The 22,975-nt window shown below is 46.7% G+C and overlaps 1 protein-coding gene across 7 annotated transcripts in view; it reads right to left on the bottom strand.

Annotated features, from left to right (window-relative positions):
* LOC139757588 (thyrotropin-releasing hormone receptor-like) overlaps positions 1-22,975 on the bottom strand; it is an 833,567-nt gene that overhangs the window by 9,718 nt on the left and 800,874 nt on the right. For all 7 annotated transcript variants that reach the window (XM_071678214.1, XM_071678215.1, XM_071678216.1 and 4 more), the window contains 4 exons: positions 20,831-20,907; positions 14,049-14,228; positions 5,992-6,249; positions 4,162-4,436 (listed from right to left, as the gene is read on the bottom strand). In XM_071678214.1, coding sequence (XP_071534315.1) covers positions 4,162-4,436; positions 5,992-6,249; positions 14,049-14,228; positions 20,831-20,907 — 790 coding nt within the window. The remainder of the gene's footprint in view (positions 1-4,161; positions 4,437-5,991; positions 6,250-14,048; positions 14,229-20,830; positions 20,908-22,975) is intronic.

The raw sequence follows: 22,975 nt of genomic DNA, 5'->3' as shown, positions 1-22,975 counted from the left end.
GGTCCCCACCTCATGGTCGGCCCTGACTTAAGGTACGTTGTGCTCTACAGAGCCTCCTACATCACAGTTCCCCCTTCTACGTGGTGACGCAGTGGCTTCGATGTTATAAAACTGTCCCTACGTCAGGATGGCGCCTGTGTCGTAATTTCTCCTACGTCACAGTGTCCTTAGAAAGAGGTGGCCCTCTCGAAGGGTCAGAGCGACTCCTATTATAGTGGGTCCTGGGTCGTAGCGTGCCTTACGTCAAGGTGGCTCCTACATAACGTAACGATACTACTACCTCTAGCGTCGTGGCCTCGAACTCGAAGAGCACCTCCTGCGTCGCAATGTTTGGTTCCCTTGCGTCGCAGTCGCTGTAGCACGATCGCCCCTCTCCACAGTGTCACCGTGGGTCCTACGTCAACCTGGCTTGAACGTCGCACACCGGGTCTTTACGTCGCGCTGGCCCTGCGTCGAACGCTCCCTATATTTCTCTCTCTCTCTTCCGTGCGCAAGGGCGTTAAATTCGTACTCTTTACATGTCGACATCGAAGTAGCGCCCCTAACTTGTCGACATCGAAGTAGCGCCCCCAACATGTCGACATCGAAGTCGCGCCCCTAACTTGTCGACATCGAAGTAGCGCCCCCAACATGTAGACATCGAAGTAGCGCCCCCAACATGTCGACATCGAAGTCGCGCCCCTAACTTGTCGACATCGAAGTAGCGCCCCCAACATGTAGACATCGAAGTACCACTCCTTTGACCGAAGCGAGTGGCACGGGTGGAAACGAATCTTCCACATTCGCGCGACGGGGCAAGACAAGGAAAAAAAAAGAATATATATATATATATATATATATATATATATATATATATATATATATATATATATATATATATATAGCGTTAATGGAATGGCCCTGATTAGGGCCACAGCTGCCCATATTGCCGTCTTAACTAACACAAAAGAAAGAACCACTGGATACCCTACATTCACAGTGGTAAGTGTACCATCCTCACGACCACTGTACAATTCGCAGTGGTTGATGCAGCCATTTCCAAAGGCCTACTGGGCCATTTTGATGCCACACTAACGTGCGCCGTTCTCATTGGCCATTGTGAGGTTCGTTCGTGGCCTTCGCCGATGGATTTAGAATTCGAGATTTTATGAAAAAGAGAGAGGGAGAGACATTAGGTTATCCCGAGGTCAAGGGCGTTGAGTGAGAGAGAGAGAGAGAGAGAGAGAGAGAGAGAGAGAGAGAGGTTCATCCAATCAACGATTAGTGACACGCCTACAGCCACAGGTCAGGTCAGGTCAGGTCAGGTTAGGTCAGGTCACGTCCTTGACCTCTTAGCCACCTCGTCGTCACATAAACTGACCGTCTATAATGACCGTCTATTGTGACCGTCTATAATGACCCTCTATACTAACCGTCTATAATGACCGTCTATAATGACCGGCTATATTGACCGTCTATAATGACCGTCTATAATGACCGGCTATATTGACCGGCTATATTGACCGTCTATAATGACCGTCTATAATGACCGTTTATAGTGACCGTCTATAGTGACCGTCTATACTGACAGTCTATAGTGACCGTCTATAATGATCGTCTATAGTGACCGTCTATAATGACCGTCTATAATGACCGTCTATACACGCTAGAGCTTACGTCATACTTAGATATCCACCTGCTCTTGAGGGGGGAGGGGGTCCCCCCCTGTCCTTGGGGGCCCCCACCCTGTTCTTGGGGGCCCCCCCATGTCCTTGGGGGGGCTCCCCCATGGCCTCCACATCCCACTGATCTATCCACTCGACATCCCCCCCCCCCCCCCATCGTATTCTCACAGTCCTAATCCATCGTCCCTTTATCATCACACCATCCACCTATCCTCACCCTATCCTCCACATTCTAACCATCCACCATCCACACAGTCCTAATCTATCGTCCCCTTATCAAACCATCCACCTATTCTCACCCTATCCTCCACATTCTAACCATCCACCATCCACACAGTCCTAATCTATCGTCCACTTATCAAACCATCCACCTATTCTCACCCTATCCTCCACATTCTAACCATCCACCATCCACACAGTCCTAATCTATCGTCCCCTTATCAAACCATCCACCTATTCTCACCCTATCCTCCACACACTACCCATCCACCATCACCCTAGACCCTAAATCAAATTAAAACATGTTATATACGACAGACAGACAGACAGACACACAAACACACAGAGGTATTATACATAAATAAATACGACTGAAAAGGTCTCACGCCTCACTCCGTTTTCTCTCACGACAGAAGACACACAGAGAAAACGAGCATGGTCCATTTGTAAACATGGGGGCTAGACAGTCGCTTGTCACACATGGACTGGCAAGTAGGGGTAAAATCACACAGGGTTATTATGTCTCATATATTTTCTTTCTTTCCCCTTACACTACACCTACCCTGTCATGGGAGACGGAGGATTTGTATAATACATTATTTATACAAGTAATACAATACTTGTAAACAAAAGAGGAGGGAGCTAATACACAACAGAAATCCAATGTGTGTTTGAGAATCCCTATGGCACTGATATATATATATATATATATATATATATATATATATATATATATATATATATATATATATATATATATATATATATCAATTGCCTGATTGGATAAGGGGTGAGTGTCTATTGACTTATACCTCATTAATGACATACCTAATTATGACTTATATCTCACCTTGACTTATACCTCATTAATGACTTATACCTCACTATGACTTATACCTCATTAATGACATACCTAATTATGACATACCTCACGATAACTTATACCTCATTAATGACATACCTCATTAATAACATGCCTAATTATGACATACCTCACTATGACTTATACCTCATTATTGACTTATACCTCATTAATGACTTACCTAATTATGACGTACCTCATTAATGACTTACACCTCATTAATGACTTACCTAATTATGACTTATACCTCACTATGACTTATACCGCATTAATTACATCTCATTAATGACATACCTTATTAATGACATGTCATTAATGACTTATACCCCATTAATGACATACCTCATTAATGACTTATACCTCATTAAATATAATCTACTCGTTCATTACTATCCCTATTTAAAGACGTTGTTCATCTGGCAGAACTCATTTACTTAAGCTAAGGGATGTTTAATTACCTAGATAATTACCACTTACTGCCCCTCACACACAGAGGAAAAAATAACTGATCAAGTTACACTACTCCATAATCAGTCTTAAAACATCTCTACTTAAGAGCTATTTTGACCAGAACCCACACACACACACACACGCACACACTAGGGGCAAGAGCAACGTATTATGAGCCCTGAGGGCGTGGGAAGAATCAGGGGTTAGGTATGATTAATTAAATAGATTAATGACCCTAATTATGAGTGAGGGTGTAGCTAATGAGGTTAGTGGTGAAGAAGAGGATGAAGAAGGAAGTCTTGCATTTTTTTTTTCTTTTTAAAGTCCTCTTCCTTGCTTAACGAACCTCAAACCTCCTTGTCTCATCTACCACATACTCTACACATCTACCAGCACCCTGTCCCACCCCTTGTCTCATCTACCACATACTCTACACGTCTACCAGCGCCCTGTTCCACCCCTTGTCTCATCTACCACATACTCCACACTATCTACACTCCCACCCGCACCCTCTCCCACCCCTGTGTTTCATCTACCACATACTCTACACTCCCAACACACCCACCCACACCCTATCTCTCCCCACACACACACACACACACACACACACACCAGAACCCTATCCCTCCACACACACACCCCCGCACTCTATCCCTCTCCACACACATACACACCCGCACACTATCCCTCCACACACACACACACACACCCCCCACACACTCTATCCCTCCCCACATACACATACCCACACCTTATCCCTCCCCAACACACCCACCCACACCCTATCCCTCCCCACACACACACCCACCCACACCCTATCCCTCCCTTCACACACATACCAGCACCTTATCCCTCCCCCCTCCCCCACACACACACACACCTCAGCCTTCCCAACACACACACACACACACACACACCTCAGCCCCCTCCCCACCCCCGGCCGCCGCCACCAACTCCGTCTCTCACCTGTGGGAGGAGCGCCGCGACATGCGCATCGAAGACATCCTGGAGAAGCGAGGGCTACCGTCGTCAACATTGCTGTAGGCCGTGGCCATCCAGGAGTGGAGGGGCGATGGCTGGCGGTACCAGCGCGAGCAGAAGGTGCGCAGGAAGGTGCGCCTGTATTTGTCGCTCATGGCGCAGTAGAGCACGAAGTTACAGGCCGCGTTAATGGCAGTCAACAGGTTAAAGATGTTGCCCAGGCCAAGCTCGATGTAGTTTGCGATGGTGTTGGGCTCAGACTGATGGCGAAGTGGTGGTGAGGGAGAGAGAAGGGGGGAGAAAACGTGAGTAATGCAGGGTGATGGAGGGAGATGGGGGGAGGAAAGGGAGAAGGTGGAAGGAGGAGAAGAGTGAAGGTGGAGTGAGTGAGTGAGACAGAGAGACGAAGCGAGAGAAGACGAAGAGATATAGATAGATAGATAGACAGATAGATAGATAGAGAGAGAGAGAGAGAGAGAGAGAGAGAGAGAGAGAGAGAGAGAGAGAGAGAGAGAGAGAGAGAGAGAGAGAGAGAAGGGGGGGGTCACAGGACAAGAATTAACTCTCAAAATCGTGTATATGAAAAGTTGTTGTGTATAAACGAGTGAGAGTGTGTGTGTGTGTATAGGTGTGTGTGTGTGTGTGTGTGTATAGGTGTGTGTGTGTGTGTGTGTGTGTGTGTGTGTGTGTGTGTGTGTGTGTGTGAGGGAGGAGGGGGTTCTGGTGTGTGTGTGTGTGTGTGTGAGGGAGGAGGGGGTTCTGGCGTGTGTGTGTGTGTGTGTGAGGGAGGAGGGGGTTCTGGCGTGTGTGTGTGTGTGTGTGAGGGAGGAGGGGGTTCTGGTGTGTGTGTGTGTGTGTGTGTGTGTGTGTGTGTGTCTGTCTGCCTGTCTCTCTGTACGTACGTATGCACAAACGTACCTTACTCTGAATGTGGAGAGTGGGGTGCTTACTGCCACTACAACTACTACTACTTCTACTTATCCACCACTACCACCACTACTACTACTTATCCACCACCACTACTACTACTACTTCTACTACTACATATCCAGTACCACTACTACTACTACTTATTTCCTGTGCTTACGCCTATGTGTCGACCATTAGATTTTCCCTTTTTGAACACAGTAATTTGCATATATAACGAGTTAGTTCATCGAGAGCATCACCCACATGACAAGGTCTTTCCCTGCTGGCTATGTCATTACTAATGACATAGCCACACACACACACACACACACACACCAGAACCCCCTCCTCCCTCACCCACACACACACACACACACACACACCACACCAGAACCCCTTCCTCCCTCACCCACACCCACCTGTACCTCCTCCTCCCCTCCCTCCCTCCCTGCCTCCCTCACACACACCCACATGTACCTCCTCCTCCCCTCCCTCCCTCCCTGCCTCCCTCACACACACACACCAGAACCCCCTCCCTCCCTCCCTCCCTACCTCCCTCACTCCCTGCCTCCCTCACACACACCCACCAGAACCCCCTCCCTCCCTCCCTCACTCCCTGCCTCCCTCACACACACACAACAGAACCCCCTCCTCCCTCACACACACCCACCTGTACCTCCTCCTCCCCTCCCTCCCTCACTCCCTGCCTCCCTCACACACACACACACCAGAACCCCCTCCCTCCCTCCCTCCCTACCTCCCTCACTCCCTACCTCCCTCACACACACACCCACCTGTACCTCCTCCTCCCCTCCCTCCCTCCCTCACTCCCTGCCTCCCTCACACACACCCACATGTACCTCCTCCTCCCCTCCCTCCCTCCCTCCCTGCCTCTGCCTCCCTCACCTCATAAAAGGACTGGTACAGGAGGAGGACAGCGACGGGCAGCTGGCAGAGGAGGGCGAGGAGAACCACAGCGATGAGCATAATGGTGATTTTGTTCTCTTGGTTCTGCGAGTGCGCGTCTCGCTGGATCCGCTGGTTGGTCATGGTGCGTCGCTGGGCCCGGCTCTGCTTCACCACGTGGATCAGAAACGAGTTGAACACCGCCAGCAGAACCAGCGGCAGGAGGATGAACACAACCGCCGTGAACCAATAGAACACCTGAGGGAGAACGAGGGAGAACATCTGAGGGAGAGCGAGGGAGAACATCTGAGGGAGAGCGAGGGAGAACATCTAAGGGATAACGAGGTGAACACCTGAAGGAGAACCAGTAGAACACCTGAGGGAGAGCGAGGAGAACATCTGAGGGAGAGCGAGGAGAACACCTGAGGGAGAACGAGGGAGAACATCTGAGGGAGAACGAGGAGAACATCTGAGGGAGAGCGAGGAGAACACCTGAGGGAGAACGAGGTGAACACCTGAGGGAGAACGAGGGAGAACATCTGAGGGAGAGCGAGGAGAACATCTGATGGAGAACTTGTAGAACACCTGAGGGAGACCGAAGGAGAACATCTGAGGGAGAGCGAGGGAGAACACCTGAAGGAGAACTAGTAGAACACCTGAGGGAGATCCAGGAGGAGGTGACGTACCAGTGTCATGGCTGGAACTGGAGGTGGAGAGGGGACTGGAAAACCTGACAGAAGTATTGTCTTGGCTGGAACTGAAGGAGGAGAGGGTACTGGAAAGGCGAACAGAAGTACTGTTTTGGCTGGAACTGGAGAGGGTACTGGAAAGCCTCACAGGAGTACCAGTGTCTAGCTGGGACTGGAACTGGTACTGGAAAGGCGAACAGAGGCACCGGTGTCTTAGCTGGTACTGAAGGTGGAGAGGGTACTGGAAAGGCGAACAGAGGCACCGGTGTCTTAGCTGGGACTGGAGGTGGAGAGGGTACTGGAAAGGCTCATGCCATTACTATCCTGGCTGGAAGTCCAGGAAGCGAGGTATGGAAAGAATTACACCAGTACATTTCTAACTGGAAAACTTGAAGACAGACAGACGGGTCATGGAAAGTCTTACACCAGCATACCCTTCTGACTGGAAATGAAAGAGGTGAGGATCATGGAAGGTCTTAAAACCAGTACAGCTTTGGCTGGAACTAGAAGAAAGACGGGGTTATGGAAACTCTTACACCAACACCATTCTGACTGAAAATGAAGGAGGATACGTTTATGGAAGGCCTTAAAACCAGTACAGCTTTGGCTGGAACTTGAAGAAAGACGGGGTCATGGAAAGTCTTACACCAACACCATTCTGACTGGAACTGAAGGAGGATACGTGTATGGAAGGCCCCTTACTCCACTACCGTCCTGGAACCTTAGAGATGAAGAGATCCGTTGAACACTAGACCCTCAAATGCGTCTTCGGCGTTCGGAAGATTACACAAATCTTTACCAACATCAACAGTATTACACAACTCGGGGGTTACTGAAGCTCCAGCATGGGTGCAAGAGGCAAAGGAAGGTCTGCTGGTGAGGAGGGTGTGTTACAGGCCCCAGGGAAGGTCTGGTGGTGAGGAAGGTGTGTTTTACAGGCCCCCAAGGAAGGTCTGGTGGTTAGGAGGGTGTGTTACAGGCCTCAGAGAAGGTCTGTTGGTGAGGAAGGTGTGCTACAACACCCAGGGGAGGTCTGGTGGTGAGGAGAGAGAGAGAAGAGAGAGAGAGAGAGAGAGAGAGAGAGAGAGAGAGAGAGAGAGAGAGAGAGAGAGAGAGAGAGAGAGAGAATGTGTGTGTGTGTGTGGGGGGGGGGGCTTTTCGTCTCCCCATTTTCACTTCATTCAAGACGCTAATTGGTTAATGGGGCTTCAAGTCTAACGACGACCAGGGGCCATTTAAGTTTCAAGGTGTGGCCAATTTGAGTCGACCGTGTCAGAACCCAGGTGTTCAAAGGTGATCATCATTCCATGAATGCTCTCTCTCTCTCTCTCTCTCTCTCTCTCTCTCTCTCTCTCTCTCTCTCTCCCTAAGGAAACAGACGAAGAATGGTCCAACCACTCATATACACATATATTGGAAAGGATCACAATTTTGCGCGTGATCAAGATATTCCTATGAGTCCACGGGGGAAATGAAACACGATAAGTTCCCATGTGCACTTTCGTGTTATAATCACATCATCAGGGTAGACACAAGAGAGAAATATAACAGTCAGTTGATATACATCGAAGAGACGAAGCTATATATATATACATATACATATATATATATATATATATATATATATATATATATATATATATATATATATATATATAATCCATTTATTTTTTTGGTTTTCACGAGATTTGGATAACTCGCTAATGAACGGATTAAAAAAAAAAGGATTTGAAAATCCCCCAATATCCATGGGTGGGGGGGGGTCCTATATTCCCCATAAAACCTGAAATCTATTAATGTGGAAAGATTTATTCATCTCTGATAATGACGCGTAAGTGGAACCACGTCATCATCCAACCAGGGTCTAAAAAAATAAAAAAAAAAAAAACGCTAGGTAATGCGTTTATAAAAAATGCCCCCCCCAAAAAAAATATAAACTATTTTATCGCCAAACCAGCAATTTGTAGTTTTATATACCCAATCCATGTTATGGTATTTATTCCCCGATATCAAATTACCCAGAAAAATAAAAACAAGCGATCACGTTTCGTATGTATATGTAAAATGACAATGGTGTGTGTGTGTGTGTGTGTGTGTGTGTGTGTGTGTGTGTGTGTGTGTGTAATTCACCCACTTGCACTAGACAGGGAAAGGGAGAGTGGAGGAGGAGGAGGAGGAGGCCCACACGCACACACACACACCATCTCTTGAACTTTCTCTAAAATACAAAGGTTTTTTTCTTTTCAAGATCTAGTCTCCATCTACGACCTCCTAACACACAGGAAGACTTGGGCATACAGCGTAGAATATATATATATATATATATATATATATATATATATATATATATATATATATATATATATATATATATTTTTTTTTTTTTTTTTTTTTTTTTTTTATACTTTGTCGCTGTCTCCCGCGTTTGCGAGGTAGCGCAAGGAGACAGACGAAAGAAATGGCCCAACCCCCCCATACACATGTACATACACACGTCCACACACGCAATATACATACCTACACAGCTTTCCATGGTTTACCCCAGACGCTTCACATGCCTTGATTCAATCCACTGACAGCACGTCAACCCCTGTATACCACATCGCTCCAATTCACTCTATTCCTTGCCCTCCTTTCACCCTCCTGCATGTTCAGGCCCCGATCACACAAAATCCTTTTCACTCCATCTTTCCACCTCCAATTTGGTCTCCCTCTTCTCCTCGTTCCCTCCACCTCCGACACATATATCCTCTTGGTCAATCTTTCCTCACTCATTCTCTCCATGTGCCCAAACCATTTCAAAACACCCTCTTCTGCTCTCTCAACCACGCTCTTTTTATTTCCACACATCTCTCTTACCCTTACGTTACTTACTCGATCAAACCACCTCACACCACACATTGTCCTCAAACATCTCATTTCCAGCACATCCATCCTCCTGCGCACAACTCTATCCATAGCCCACGCCTCGCAACCATACAACATTGTTGGAACTACTATTCCTTCAAACATACCCATTTTTGCTTTCCGGGATAATGTTCTCGACTTCCACACATTTTTCAAGGCTCCCAAAATTTTCGCCCCCTCCCCCACCCTATGATCCACTTCCGCTTCCATGGTTCCATCCGCTGACAGATCCACTCCCAGATATCTAAAACACTTCACTTCCTCCAGCCTCTCACCATTCAAACTCACCTCCCAATTGACTTGACCCTCAACCCTACTGTACCTAATAACCTTGCTCTTATTCACATTTACTCTTAACTTTCTTCTTCCACACACTTTACCAAACTCCGTCACCAGCTTCTGCAGTTTCTCACATGAATCCGCCACCAGCGCTGTATCATCAGCGAACAACAACTGACTCACTTCCCAAGCTCTCTCATCCCCAACAGACTTCATACTTGCCCCTCTTTCCAAAACTCTTGCATTTACCTCCCTAACAACCCCATCCATAAACAAATTAAACAACCATGGAGACATCACACACCCCTGCCGCAAACCTACATTCACTGAGAACCAATCACTTTCCTCTCTTCCTACACGTACACATGCCTTACATCCTCGATATAAACTTTTCACTGCTTCTAACAACTTGCCTCCCACACCATATATTCTTAATACCTTCCACAGAGCATCTCTATCAACTCTATCATAAGCCTTCTCCAGATCCATAAATGCTACATACAAATCCATTTGCTTTTCTAAGTATTTCTCACATACATTCTTCAAAGCAAACACCTGATCCACACATCCTCTACCACTTCTGAAACCACACTGCTCTTCCCCAATCTGATGCTCTGTACATGCCTTCACCCTCTCAATCAATACCCTCCCATATAATTTACCAGGAATACTCAACAAACTTATACCTCTGTAATTTGAGCACTCACTCTTATCCCCTTTGCCTTTGTACAATGGCACTATGCAAGCATATCTTTCAAACTATTCGCCATTTCCCGCGTTAGCGAGCTAGCGTTAAGAACAGAGAACTGGGCCTTTGAGGGAATATCCTCACCTGGCCCCCTTCTCTGTTCCTTCTTTTGGAAAATCAAAAAAAAAAAAATAATGAGAGGGGAGGATTTCCAGCCCCCCCGCTCCCTCCCCTTTTAGTCGCCTTCTACGACACGCAGGGAATACGTGGGAAGTATTCTTTCTCCCATATCCCCAGGGATATATATATATATATATATATATATATATATATATATATATATATATATATATATATATATATATATATATAGACAAATACAGCATACATACATCCTAGAAGTTTTATATATTAGGAGAGAGAGGGTGTCCAAGAGATGGGGGGAGTTGGGGAGTGTGGGGGAGTGGGGCGACCCCCCCCCCACGAGTGTAAAACTCCCTCCTTCTTTTCCTCCCTCCTTACTCCCTCCTTCCTTCCTTCCTTCTACAGCACAAGCGAGTAATCCCAGAACACGAACACAACAAGCACACGACACTGCAGAACACCTCAGTCCACCCACCTAAATGACCATCTCGTTTTCTGAATACTCACGACGGCTAATGAAAACGGGTTTCGGATGCACGCCCCCCACACAATGCACCCGGCATATAAACACACACACACACACACACACACACATAAACGACCAAATAATCCAATAGACGAATTACCCATCTCGTTACGTTCAACTCATCATCATTATTACATCCTTCTCTTACTCGTCTTGATGTTTAACGAGGCCAACGTAATTCAAGCGGTTAACGATGCATTACACCTGGGAGGCATTTAAACGTTGATTAAGGGGTCCTGGGCCACAGGCTTACGTCACTGGGTTTGAAGCGAGGGGGAATAAAACAGTCCAAGCATTTTTTTTTTTTAGCACGACGTTTAAAAAGGGGCGTTTAATATTCTAACCTCGAACCAGGTGCCCTTTTTTAACGACAAAACCCTTTTGGGGGGGGATGTGTGGATGAACAGCTGGGTTTAGCACGACGTTTAAAAAGGGGCGTTTCGTATTCTAGCCTCGAGCCAGGTGCCCTTTTTTAACGACCAAACCCTTTGCGGGTGTGTGTGTGTTTGGATGAACAGCTGGGTTGACTGTGGACCGACTGCCGCACCTAGGGTTCGAACCTAGACAGATCTACATATCGGAGCTATAGACCTGGACTTCATGGCTTCGTCACAGCACCAGTGACCTGTGTAAGGTAGACGGTGTAGTGAAGATGAGTGTGTCATGTGAATGGTAAAGTGTAGTGTAGATGTGGGTATAGTGATGATGAGGGTGTAGGGAAGATAGGAGTGTGGTGTAGAAGAGGTTATAGTGAAGACAAACTTTGAATTGCCATCATCTTTAGTATAAGGGGTTACACACACACACACACACACACACACACACACACACACACACAACACACACACACATATCCAAATTAGCAACACAAATATGGCGAAAAAGAGGGACACCTCAAAAATATCAAACCTTAAACTTTAAATCCATTAAGTTGTGAGGTACGGTAGAGAAGATACGGCCACGATAAATTCTCACTTTATCGCCTTTATATAAAAAAAAGTAACTTAAATGGAAGGTAAATACTGTGTCAAAGACAGTTACCCCCCCACCACCATCTGGAGAAACGCTTCGCCATTTCGCCATTTTCATTCCATCTTTCAAATTACGTTTGCGTGAGTACGAAGACTGGTAACATATATATATATATATATATATATATATATATATATATATATATATATATATATATATATATATATATATATTGCTTTCGACGATTCTCGACAGCTTCTTCTACAGCTGTCTTAAAGCTTAATGGATGGGTTTGGTCTGGGGTGTTGGAGATCCCTGATCGCTTTAAGAGATCCAAACTGTGTGAGGCTACGTCCAGGTGGTACAGATACAAAAGGAAGAATGAATGGTTCATGTGGTCTGTACGGGTGGGGAAAAAGTCTGTTATGAGCCGTATACCTGCCCTGACAGGTATACAGACAGACAGACAGACACACACACACACACACACACACAAGAAATCACAGACAGACAGACTAGACACACACACACACACACACACACACACACACACAAGAAATCACAGACAGACAGACTAGACACACACACACACACACACACAATAAATCAGAGACAGACAGACAGACAGACACACACACACACACAGTAAATCACAGACAGACAGACACAAAGACACACACACACACATACACACACACACGGCAGTCGGCTCACAATACCACGTGTGTGTGTGTGTGTGTGTGTGTGTGTGTGTGTGTGTGTGTGTGTGTAAATCAAAGACATGGTGCATATGTAAGTTTAAGAGCCTGGGTCATCACCAGTGTCATCTCTCTCATCGTAAAACACACACACACACACACACACACACACACACACACACACACACACACACACACACACAAACAGACACACACAAACAGACACACACACACACACACACACACACACACACACACACATCGCCTGACAGAGGCACAAAGATCAATGGAGAATGAGATTCAATTCGAGTAAGTGCATGGGAACGAGGAGGACGAGCCGGGGGGGGGGGTGGAGCTGGGCGAAAGAAAGCGAGAAATGATCCGTAGGCATCGAGGTGAGAGAGAGAGAGAGAGAGAGAGAGAGAGAGAGAGAGAGAGAGAGAGAGAGAGAGAGAGAGAGAGAGAGAGAGAGAGAGTGGACGGCTTTATCCAATTCTATCGGCGAAACTACGTCTACACACACACACACACACACACACACACACACACACACACACACACACGTGCTCCCAGTGATACAACATAGCCAAGGGCGACTTTGGCACACTCGCTGGTGTGAACTTATGGAGGCGGATTCCAGTAATACTTTTGTATAAGTACGAGGTTACTTGAGGCTTAAATACGAGGCTACTTGAGGCTTAAATACGAGGTTACTTGAGGCTTAAATACGAGGCTACTTGAGGCTTAAATACGAGGCTACTTGAGGCTAAGTCTGTCCCTGGAATCGACCCCTTCGTCTCACTGACATCCCTGGATTTGCCCACTTTACTCGCAGACCAACTAGCCAAAACCAGCTGCCACATCTTAAGCCATCCACTCAGTGGCTCAAGGACGAACCCAGCGTTGGTGGAGGAGGAGGAGCTTAGAAAGGACCTCAGCCTTGGTGGAGGAGGAGGAGCTTAGGGGACGACCCCAGCGTTGGCGGAGGCGGAGGAGGAGCTTAGGGAAAGACCCCAGCGTTGGCGGAGGCGGAGGAGCTTAGGAAGGACCCAGCGTTGGCGGAGGAGGAGCTTAGAAAGGACCTCAGCCTTGGCGGAGGCGGAGGAGCTTAGGAAGGACCCAGCGTTGGCGGAGGAGGAGGAAGAGGATCTTACCTTCTTGTAGGTGGTGTTCCGTCCTAGGATGGAGTAGTTCATGACCAGCTTGGTCTGGCCCGTGGCCGTGTCCACCACTTGGTTAATGACCCACTCGTGGGGCGTGGACGCCGTCAGGGTGAAGCAGAGGATGAAGACAGCTACGATCACCCGCTTGGCCCGGCTCTCCGTACAGAAGACCTGAGGCAGACGTGAGTCAGTGAGTGAGAGAGGTACATACGTACTCACGTGAGTCAGTGAGTGAGTGAGTGAGTCAGTCAGTCAGTGAGTGGTACATACGTACACACGTGAGTCAGTGAGTGTGAGAGGTACATACGTAACCATGTGAGTCAGTGAGGTGAGTGAGTGAGTCAGTGAGTGAGTGGTACATACGTACACACGTGAGTCACTGAGTGTGAGAGGTACATACGTAACCACGTGAGTCAGTGAGTGAGTGAGTCAGTGAGTGAGTGGTACATACGTACACACGTGAGCGAGTGAGTGAGAGAGGTACATACGTACACATGTGAGTCAGTGAGGTGAGTGAGTCAGTGAGTGAGTGGTACATACGTACACACGTGAGTCAGTGAGCGAGTGAGTGAGAGAGGTACATACGTACACATGTGAGTCAGTGAGGTGAGTGAGTCGGTGAGTGAGAGGTACATACGTACACACACACACACACACATATACCAAAGAGAGAGAGAGAGAGAGAGAGAGAGAGAGAGAGAGAGAGAGAGAGAGAGAGAGAGAGAGAGAGAGAGAGAGAGAGAGAGAGGGCCTGCAGCAGACGTCAGTGAGTGAGTGAGTGAGAGATGCATACACACACAGCAAACAGAGAGAGAGAGAGAGAGAGAGAGAGAGAGAGAGAGAGAGAGAGAGAGAGAGAGAGAGAGAGAGAGAGAGAGAGAGAGAGAGAGCGATACAAGAAATTCACGGATGTAAAGGGAAAAAAAAAACCTAAGATGATATATCATGTGTGAGAAATCTGCTCTCTATCTATCGTTCATGTGGGAGAAAAAAATATCAAGTCTGCTTTACTTCTATGATAAATCTAAGTGGTGGAATTCACCTACTTAGATTTTCTAAAAGTAATCGTCCACGCCCTATGGCGAAGATCACCTTCTTAAGCAAGGTCACAGATGGCAACGGGCCCTTGATAACGATAAGACTGGAGATAAGGAGGCAAGACAATGGGATGAAAACTTATCGGGTAAAGGTACTTACTCCCACAATGGAAAGAAAGAGAGTAGAGTAAGGGGTGACTTGATCACAACCCATTATTTTTTTTTTTTAAGTCTTTAAACTCGTCTGATGATGTGAGCATTAAAAAAGTTCAGCGAAAGACTGATGGATGAAGTCCATGAATGCCGTGGAAATGGAATGAAGTCGTTCGAGAAAATGTAAAGGAACCCTCTTTTTCTCTCGTTTCTTGAAAATGTGTGTGATAAAGTATAGAAACTCTCTCTTTCCCTCCCTGTACTGACCAAATTGGCAATTAAACCCACACACACACACACACACAGACACACACACACACAGAGGTCTAACTACTTGCCTCTTTCCACCTTTCCCTTTACTTTCTTGTCTTCCGCTCCATTTCCTTTCCTTTCATCTCCTCCTCCTCCTCCTCCCACTCTTGTCCAATCTCCTCACACTCCCTTCTTCCATTTTCTTTCCTCCCAGCATCCTCCCCCCCCCCCCCCCCATCCCGTCTCTTTTCTTACCTCACCTTTCAAGTCCTCCCCTTTTTTTTTTCTTTAACATCCTTCCATTATTTTCCAACCCTCTTCCCCTTGTTCCATTTTCTCTCCCCATTCCTTCCTTTTCACCCATTTCCTGTCTCTTACTCCCTCTCACCCCCCGTTTCCTTTCCCCATTCCCATCTCTTGCTCTCATTTTCCTGAAGTGGTCTCCCGTTTTCTACCACTACCACCCGCATCATCATTTCTTCTTCGCGCGCGTTATTACGTCGTCTCGCTGTCGTAATTCTTACGTCTCCTCCCGTCTCCGGCTCATTACGCTCCTCCTCCTCCCTCAACAGCTCATACATACTCACGAGGCGCAGGGAGCTGGTTGCGGTGAGCGCCACGCGCCATCCTCAGTAACTATCTAAGGGGACCAGTAAACCATCGTCAACATCTCGTCCTGACTCTAAACTCTCTCTCTCTCTCTCTCTCTCTCTCTCTCTCTCTCTCTCTCTCTCTCTCTCTCTCTCTCTCTCTCCAGCCTCCCTCCCGACTCTCTCTCTCTCTCCCTCTCCAGCCTCTCTCTCTCTCTCTCTCTCTCTCTCTCTCTCTCTCTCTCTCCAGCCTCCCTCCCGACTCTCTCTCTCTCCCTCTCCAGCCTCCCTCCCGACTCTCTCTCTCTCCCTCTCCAGCCTCCCTTCTCTCTCTCTCTCTCTCTCTCTCTCTCTCTCTCTCTCTCTCTCTCTCTCTCTCTCTCTTCATCTTCCCTATCCCTCTCCCCCAGCCTCTCTCTCTCCCCAGGCTGGGGAGAGAGAGAGAGAGAGCTCCTGTTTCCCTAGGGGAAGGTCGGTGAGACGTGAGGAGACGGGTGGGTGTGTAATAATATCTTCCACAGATAAACACTTGTTGCACCTCACTTCAACACCTACGCGCTCTCGCCCTCCAACACCTCACTTCAACGCCTCCCACTCCCACGCGTGCACGCGCGCTCGCCCTTCAACACCCTTCGCAAGACGTGGTTGTGGTGGAGGTGGAAGACTGACGATTGTGGTGGTGATTTCAGAGGTGGTGGTGGAGGAGTGGATGGTGGTGATTTCAGAGGTGGTGGTGGAGGAGTGGATGGTGGTGATTTCAGAGGTGGTGGTGGAGAAGTGAATGGTGGTGATTTTAGCGGTGGTGGAGGAGGAGTGAATGGTGGTGATTTTAGCGGTGGTGGAGGAGTGAATGGTGGTGATTTCAGAGGTGGTGGTGGAGAAGGGATGGTGGTGATTTTAGAGGTGGTGGTGAAGGAGTGAATGGTGGTGATTTCAGAGGTGGTGGTGGCGAAGTGATGGTGGTGATTTTAGCGGTGGTGGAGGAGGAGTGAATGGTGGTGATGGCTGTGGTGGTGAAGGAGTGGATGGTGGTGATGGCTGTGGTGGGGGATGAATAGTGGATGGTGGTGGTGTAGGAGTGGATGGTGGTGATGGCCGTGGTAGTGGTGGAGGAATAGTGGATGGTAGTTGTGATGGCCGTGGTGGAGGAATAGTGGATGGTGGTGGTGGAGGGAGAGTAGGGGGGGGGGGGGAGGGGACTGACTGACCCACCAACACGTATCTAACACATTCCCTTTGACCTGGCTTGACCTCTCATAGTGACCCATATGTCAACTGTTACCATGACCTTACGTGACCTAACCTAACCTGACCTAACCTAACCTAACCTAACCTGACCTAACCTAACCTAACCTGACCTAACCTAACCTGACCTAACCTAACCTAACCCAACCTAACCTAACCTAACCTAACCTGACCTAACCTAACCTGACCTAACCTAACCTGACCTAACCTGACCTGACCTAACCTAACCTAACCCAACCTAACCTGACCTAACCCAACCTAACCTGACCTAACCTAACCTAACCTAACCTAACCTGACCTAACCTAACCCAACCTGACCTAACCTAACCTAACCTAACTTAACCTGACCTAACCTAACATGACCTAACCTAACCTAACCTATCCTAACCTAACCTAACCTAACCTAACCTAACCTACCTAACCTAACCTAACCTAACCTAACCTAACCTAACCTACCTAACCTAACCTAACCTAACCTAACCTAACCTAACCTAACCTAACCTAACCTAACCTAACCTAACCTGAACCTAACCTTAACCTAACCTAACCTAACCTAACCTAACCTAACCTAACCTAACCTAACCTAACCTAACCTAACCTACCTAACCTACCTAACCTACCTAAACCTACCTACCTAACCTAACCTAACCTAACCTAACCTAACCTAACCTACCTAACCTAACCTACCTAACCTAACCTAACCTAACCTAACTAACCTACCTAACCTAACCTAACCCTAACCTAACCTAACCTAACCTAACCCTAACCTAACCTACCTAACCTAACCTACCTAACCTAACCTAACCTAACCTAACCTAACCTAACCTAACCTAACCTGAACCTAACCTAACCTGAACCTAACCTAACCTAACCTAACCTAACCTAACCTGACCTAACCTAACCTAACCTAGACCTAACCTAACCTAACCTGACCTACCTAACCTAACCTGACCTAACCTAACCCAACTAACCTGACCTAACCTAACCTGACCTAACCTAACCTGACCTAACCTAACCTAACCTGACCTAACCTAACCTAACCTACCTAACCTAACCTAACCTGACCTAACCTAACCTGACCTATACCTAACCTAACCTGACCTAACCTAACCTAACCTAACCTAACCTAACCTAACCTAACCTGACCTAACCTAACCTAACCTGACCTAACCCTAACCTAACCTAACCTAACCTAACCTAACCTAACCTGACCTAACCTAACCTAACCTAACCAACCTAACCTAACCTGACCTAACCTAACCTAACCTACCTACCGAACCTAACCTAACCTGACCTAACCTAACCTGACCTAACCTGACCTAACCTAACCTAACCTGACCTAACCTAACCTGACCTAACCTAACCTGACCTGACCTAACCTAACCTAACATAACCTAACCTAACCTACCTAACCTGAACCTAACCTAACCTGACCTAACCTAACGCTAACCTAACCTAACCTGGACCGTAACCAACCTACCTATCTTAACCTAACCTACCTGACCTAAACTAACCTAACCTGACCTACCTAACCCTACCTAACCTGACCTAACCTAAAAATGACCTTAACCCAAACCTAACCTGGAAACCTGACCTAGACCTAACCTAACCTTGACCTAACCTAACCAACCTAACCTGACCTAACTGACCTGACCTAACCGGACCTAACCTAACCGACCTACCTAACCACCCTGACCTAACCTAACCTAAACCTGAACCTGACGCTAACCTAACCTAACCATGAACCTAACCTAACCCAACCCTAACCTGAACCTAACTGACCCTAACCTAAAACCTACCTAACCATGACCTAACCTAACCTGACCTAACCTAAACTAACCTGAACCTGACCCTGACCTAACCTAGACATAACCTAACCTGACTAACCTTAACCTGACCTAACCTAACCTGACCTAACCCTACCCAACCTAACCTGACCTAACCTAACCTGACCTAACCTAACCTAACCTGACCTAACCTAACCTACCTAACCTAACCTGACCTAACCTAACCTGACCTAACCTAACCTGACCTAACCTAACCTGACCTAACCCTAACCTAACCTAACCTAACCCTAACCTAACCTGACCTAACCTACCTAACCTAACCTAACCTGACCTAACCTAACCTGACCTAACCTAACCTACCTGACCTAACCTAACCTAACCTAACCTAACCTAACCTGACCTACCTAACCTGACCTAACCTAACCTAACCTAACCTAACCCTAACCTAACCTGAACCTAACCTGACCTAACCTAACCTGACCTAACCTAACCCAACCTAACCTGACCTAACCTAACCTGACCTACCTAACCTAACCTGACCTAACCTAACCTAACCTGACCTAACCTAACCTGACCTAACCTAACCTGACCTAACCTGACCTAACCTAACCTGACCTAACCTAACCTAACCTGACCTAACCTAACCTAACCTAACCTAACCTGACCTAACCTAACCTAACCTAACCTAACCTGACCTAACCTAACCTGACCTAACCTAACCTAACCTAACCTAACCTAACCTAACCTAACCTAACCATAACCTAACCTACCCAAACCTAACCTGACCTAACCTAACCTAACCTGACCTAACCTAACCAACCTAACCTAACTGACCTAACCTAACCTGACCTAACCTAACCTGACCTAACCTAACCTGACCTAACCTAACCTAACCAACCTAGACCTAAACCTAACCTAACCTAACCCAACCTAACCTGACCTAACCCAACCTAACCTGACCTAACCTAACCTAACCTAACCTGACCTGACCTAACCTGACCTAACCTAACCTGACCTAACCTGACCTAACCTAACCTGACCTAACCTGACCTAACCTAACCTGACCTAACCCAACCTAACCTAACCTAACCTGACCTAACCCAACCTAACCTAACCCAACCTAACCTAACCTGACCTAACCCAACCTGACCTAACCTAACCTGACCTGACCTAACCTAACCTAACCCAACCTAACCTGACCTAACCTAACCTGACCTAACCTAACCTGACCTGACCTAACCTAACCCAACCTAACCTGACCTAACCTGACCTGACCTAACCTAACCTGACCTAACCTAACCCAACCCAACCTAACCTAACCTGACCTGACCTAACCTAACCTAACCTGACCTAACCTGACCTAACCTAACCTAACCTAACCTGACCTAACCTAACCTGACCTAACCTAACCTAACCTGACCTGACCTAACCCAACCTAACCTATCCCCAGGGATAATATATATATATATATATATATATATATATATATATATATATATATATATATATATATATATATATATATATATATATAAAGGCCCTTATTCAAGAAATAGTGGCCAAGGGTGACCTGCCTTGTAAAAAGGGGGGCTCAAGGGTGACCTACCGTGTACAAAGGCCCTTATTCAAGAAATAGTGGGGCCAAGGGTGACCTGCCTTGTATAGAGGCCCTTATCGAAGTAGTCAGTGGGGGTTCAAGGGTGACCTACCTTGCCCTTGATGGGGTGGCAGACAGCGATGTATCTCTCAATGGTGAAGGTTACCGTCAGCCAGATGGAGGTGGAACCTGCCGGGGAGAGAGAGACAGAAGGACGGGTGAGACAGATTGAGACAGACTACCTGTATGTGAGAGATTGAGACAGAAAACCTGTATGAGAGAGATTGAGACAGAAAACCTGTATGTGAGAGATTTGAGACAGATCGTGTGGGGGAGAGAGACAGAAGGACGGGTGAGAGAGATTGAGACAGAAAACCTGTATGAGAGAGATTGAGACAGAAAACCTGTATGAGACAGATTGAGACAGACTATCTGTATGTGAGAGATTGAGACAGACCGTGTGGAGGAGAGAGACAGAAGGACGGGTGAGACAGATTGAGACAGACTATCTGTAAGAGAGACATTGAGACAGACTGTGTGGGGGAGGAGGAAGACAGATGGAGATTGAGACAGACTACCTGTATGTGAGAGATTTGAGACAGACCGTGTGGAGGAGGAGAGAGACAGAAGGACGGGTGAGACAGACTGAGACAGAAAACCTGTATGTGAGAGATTGAGACAGACCGTGTGGAGGAGGAGAGAGACAGAAGGACGGGTGAGACAGATTGAGACAGACAACCTGTATGAGAGAGATTGAGACAGACCGTGTGGAAGAGAGACAGACAGAAGGACGGGTGAGACAGATTGAGACAGACTACCTGTATGTGAGAGAATGAGACAGACTGTGTGGAGGAGGAGAGAGACAGAAGGACGGGTGAGACAGATTGAGACAGAAAACCTGTATGTGAGACATTGAGACAGACCGTGTGGAGGAGGAGGAAGACAGATGGAGATGGAGACAGATTGTGTGGAGGAGAGAAAGACAGATGGAGGATGAGACAGAGTGAGACAGACTACCTGTATGAGAGACACTGAGACAGATCGTGTGGGAGAGGAGGAAGACAATGTAGATAAAACTTAAGTTTAATAGATAAGAGAGTGGAGGGAGGGTGGGAAGAGAGTGGAGGGGGGTGGAGGGTGGAGGAAGAGAGTGGAGGGGGGTGGAGGGTGGAGGAAGAGAGAGAGGGAAGGGGGTGGGGGAAGGTGTTTATAATTTGACGGGACCTCTTCCATGCATGTCTTCCTTCGTGTGTGCTCTCTCTCTCAACTCTTCATTCGTGTGTGGCCTTCATTCGTGTGCACGCACAACACTTCCTTCGTGTAGCCTTCATTCGTGAATTCTCAACTGAACTCTTCCTTCGTGTAGCCTTCATTCGTGAATTCTCAACTCTTCCTTCGTGTAGCCTTCATTCGTGTGCACTCACAACTCTTTATTCGTGTAGCCTCCATTCGTGTGCACTCACAAGTCTTCATTCGTGCGCACTCACAACTCTTCATTCGTGAAGCCTTCATTCGTGTGCACGCACAACTCTTCCTTCGTGTAGCCTTCATTCGTGAATTCTCAACTTCATTCGTATGCTCTCAACTCTTCATTCGTGTAACCTTCATTCGTGTGCTGTCAACTCTTCATTCGAGTGTCCTTCATTCGTGTGCACTCACAACTCTTCATTCGTGTAGCCTTCATTCGGGTATTGTCAACTTTTCATTCAAGTCCTCATTCGTGCATTCTCAATTCTTCCATCACGTCTTCATTCGTGCATTCTCAACTCGTCATTCATGTCTTCATTCGTGTCCTCCCAACTCTTCATTCAAGCCTTCATTCACATATACTCTCACATCTTTCATTCTTTCCTTCCTTCATCATCATTTATTATATTGTTTATTCAAATCCTTCACTCGTGAAAGAAATGCCTCTTTCAGCCACTGGGCTTTCAATATATATATATATATATATATATATATATATATATATATATATATATATATATATATATATATATATATATATATACGACCATATTGGGCGATAGAATTAAATACGCGACGAAATGAAATGAAAAAACCATTAAAAAATGAATTCAATTAAGAATCGCCTGATCTCAAATTCAATTCCAATAAATGAAAGAAAATATATATATATACAAAAACCTTTTGTTTCGTTTCGTTCATATCCATAAAATAAGTTAAATAAAAATATATAAAAACTTTTTTTTTTGTTTCGTTCATATTCATATAATATCGGTCGCCTCAGGGTTCA

This window comes from Panulirus ornatus, chromosome 27 (genome assembly GCF_036320965.1).
Source record: "Panulirus ornatus isolate Po-2019 chromosome 27, ASM3632096v1, whole genome shotgun sequence".
NCBI classification, from domain to species: Eukaryota; Metazoa; Arthropoda; class Malacostraca; order Decapoda; family Palinuridae; genus Panulirus; species Panulirus ornatus.
The sequence above is the reverse complement of the archived record's forward strand: the minus strand, read 5'-3'. Positions and strand labels throughout refer to the sequence as shown.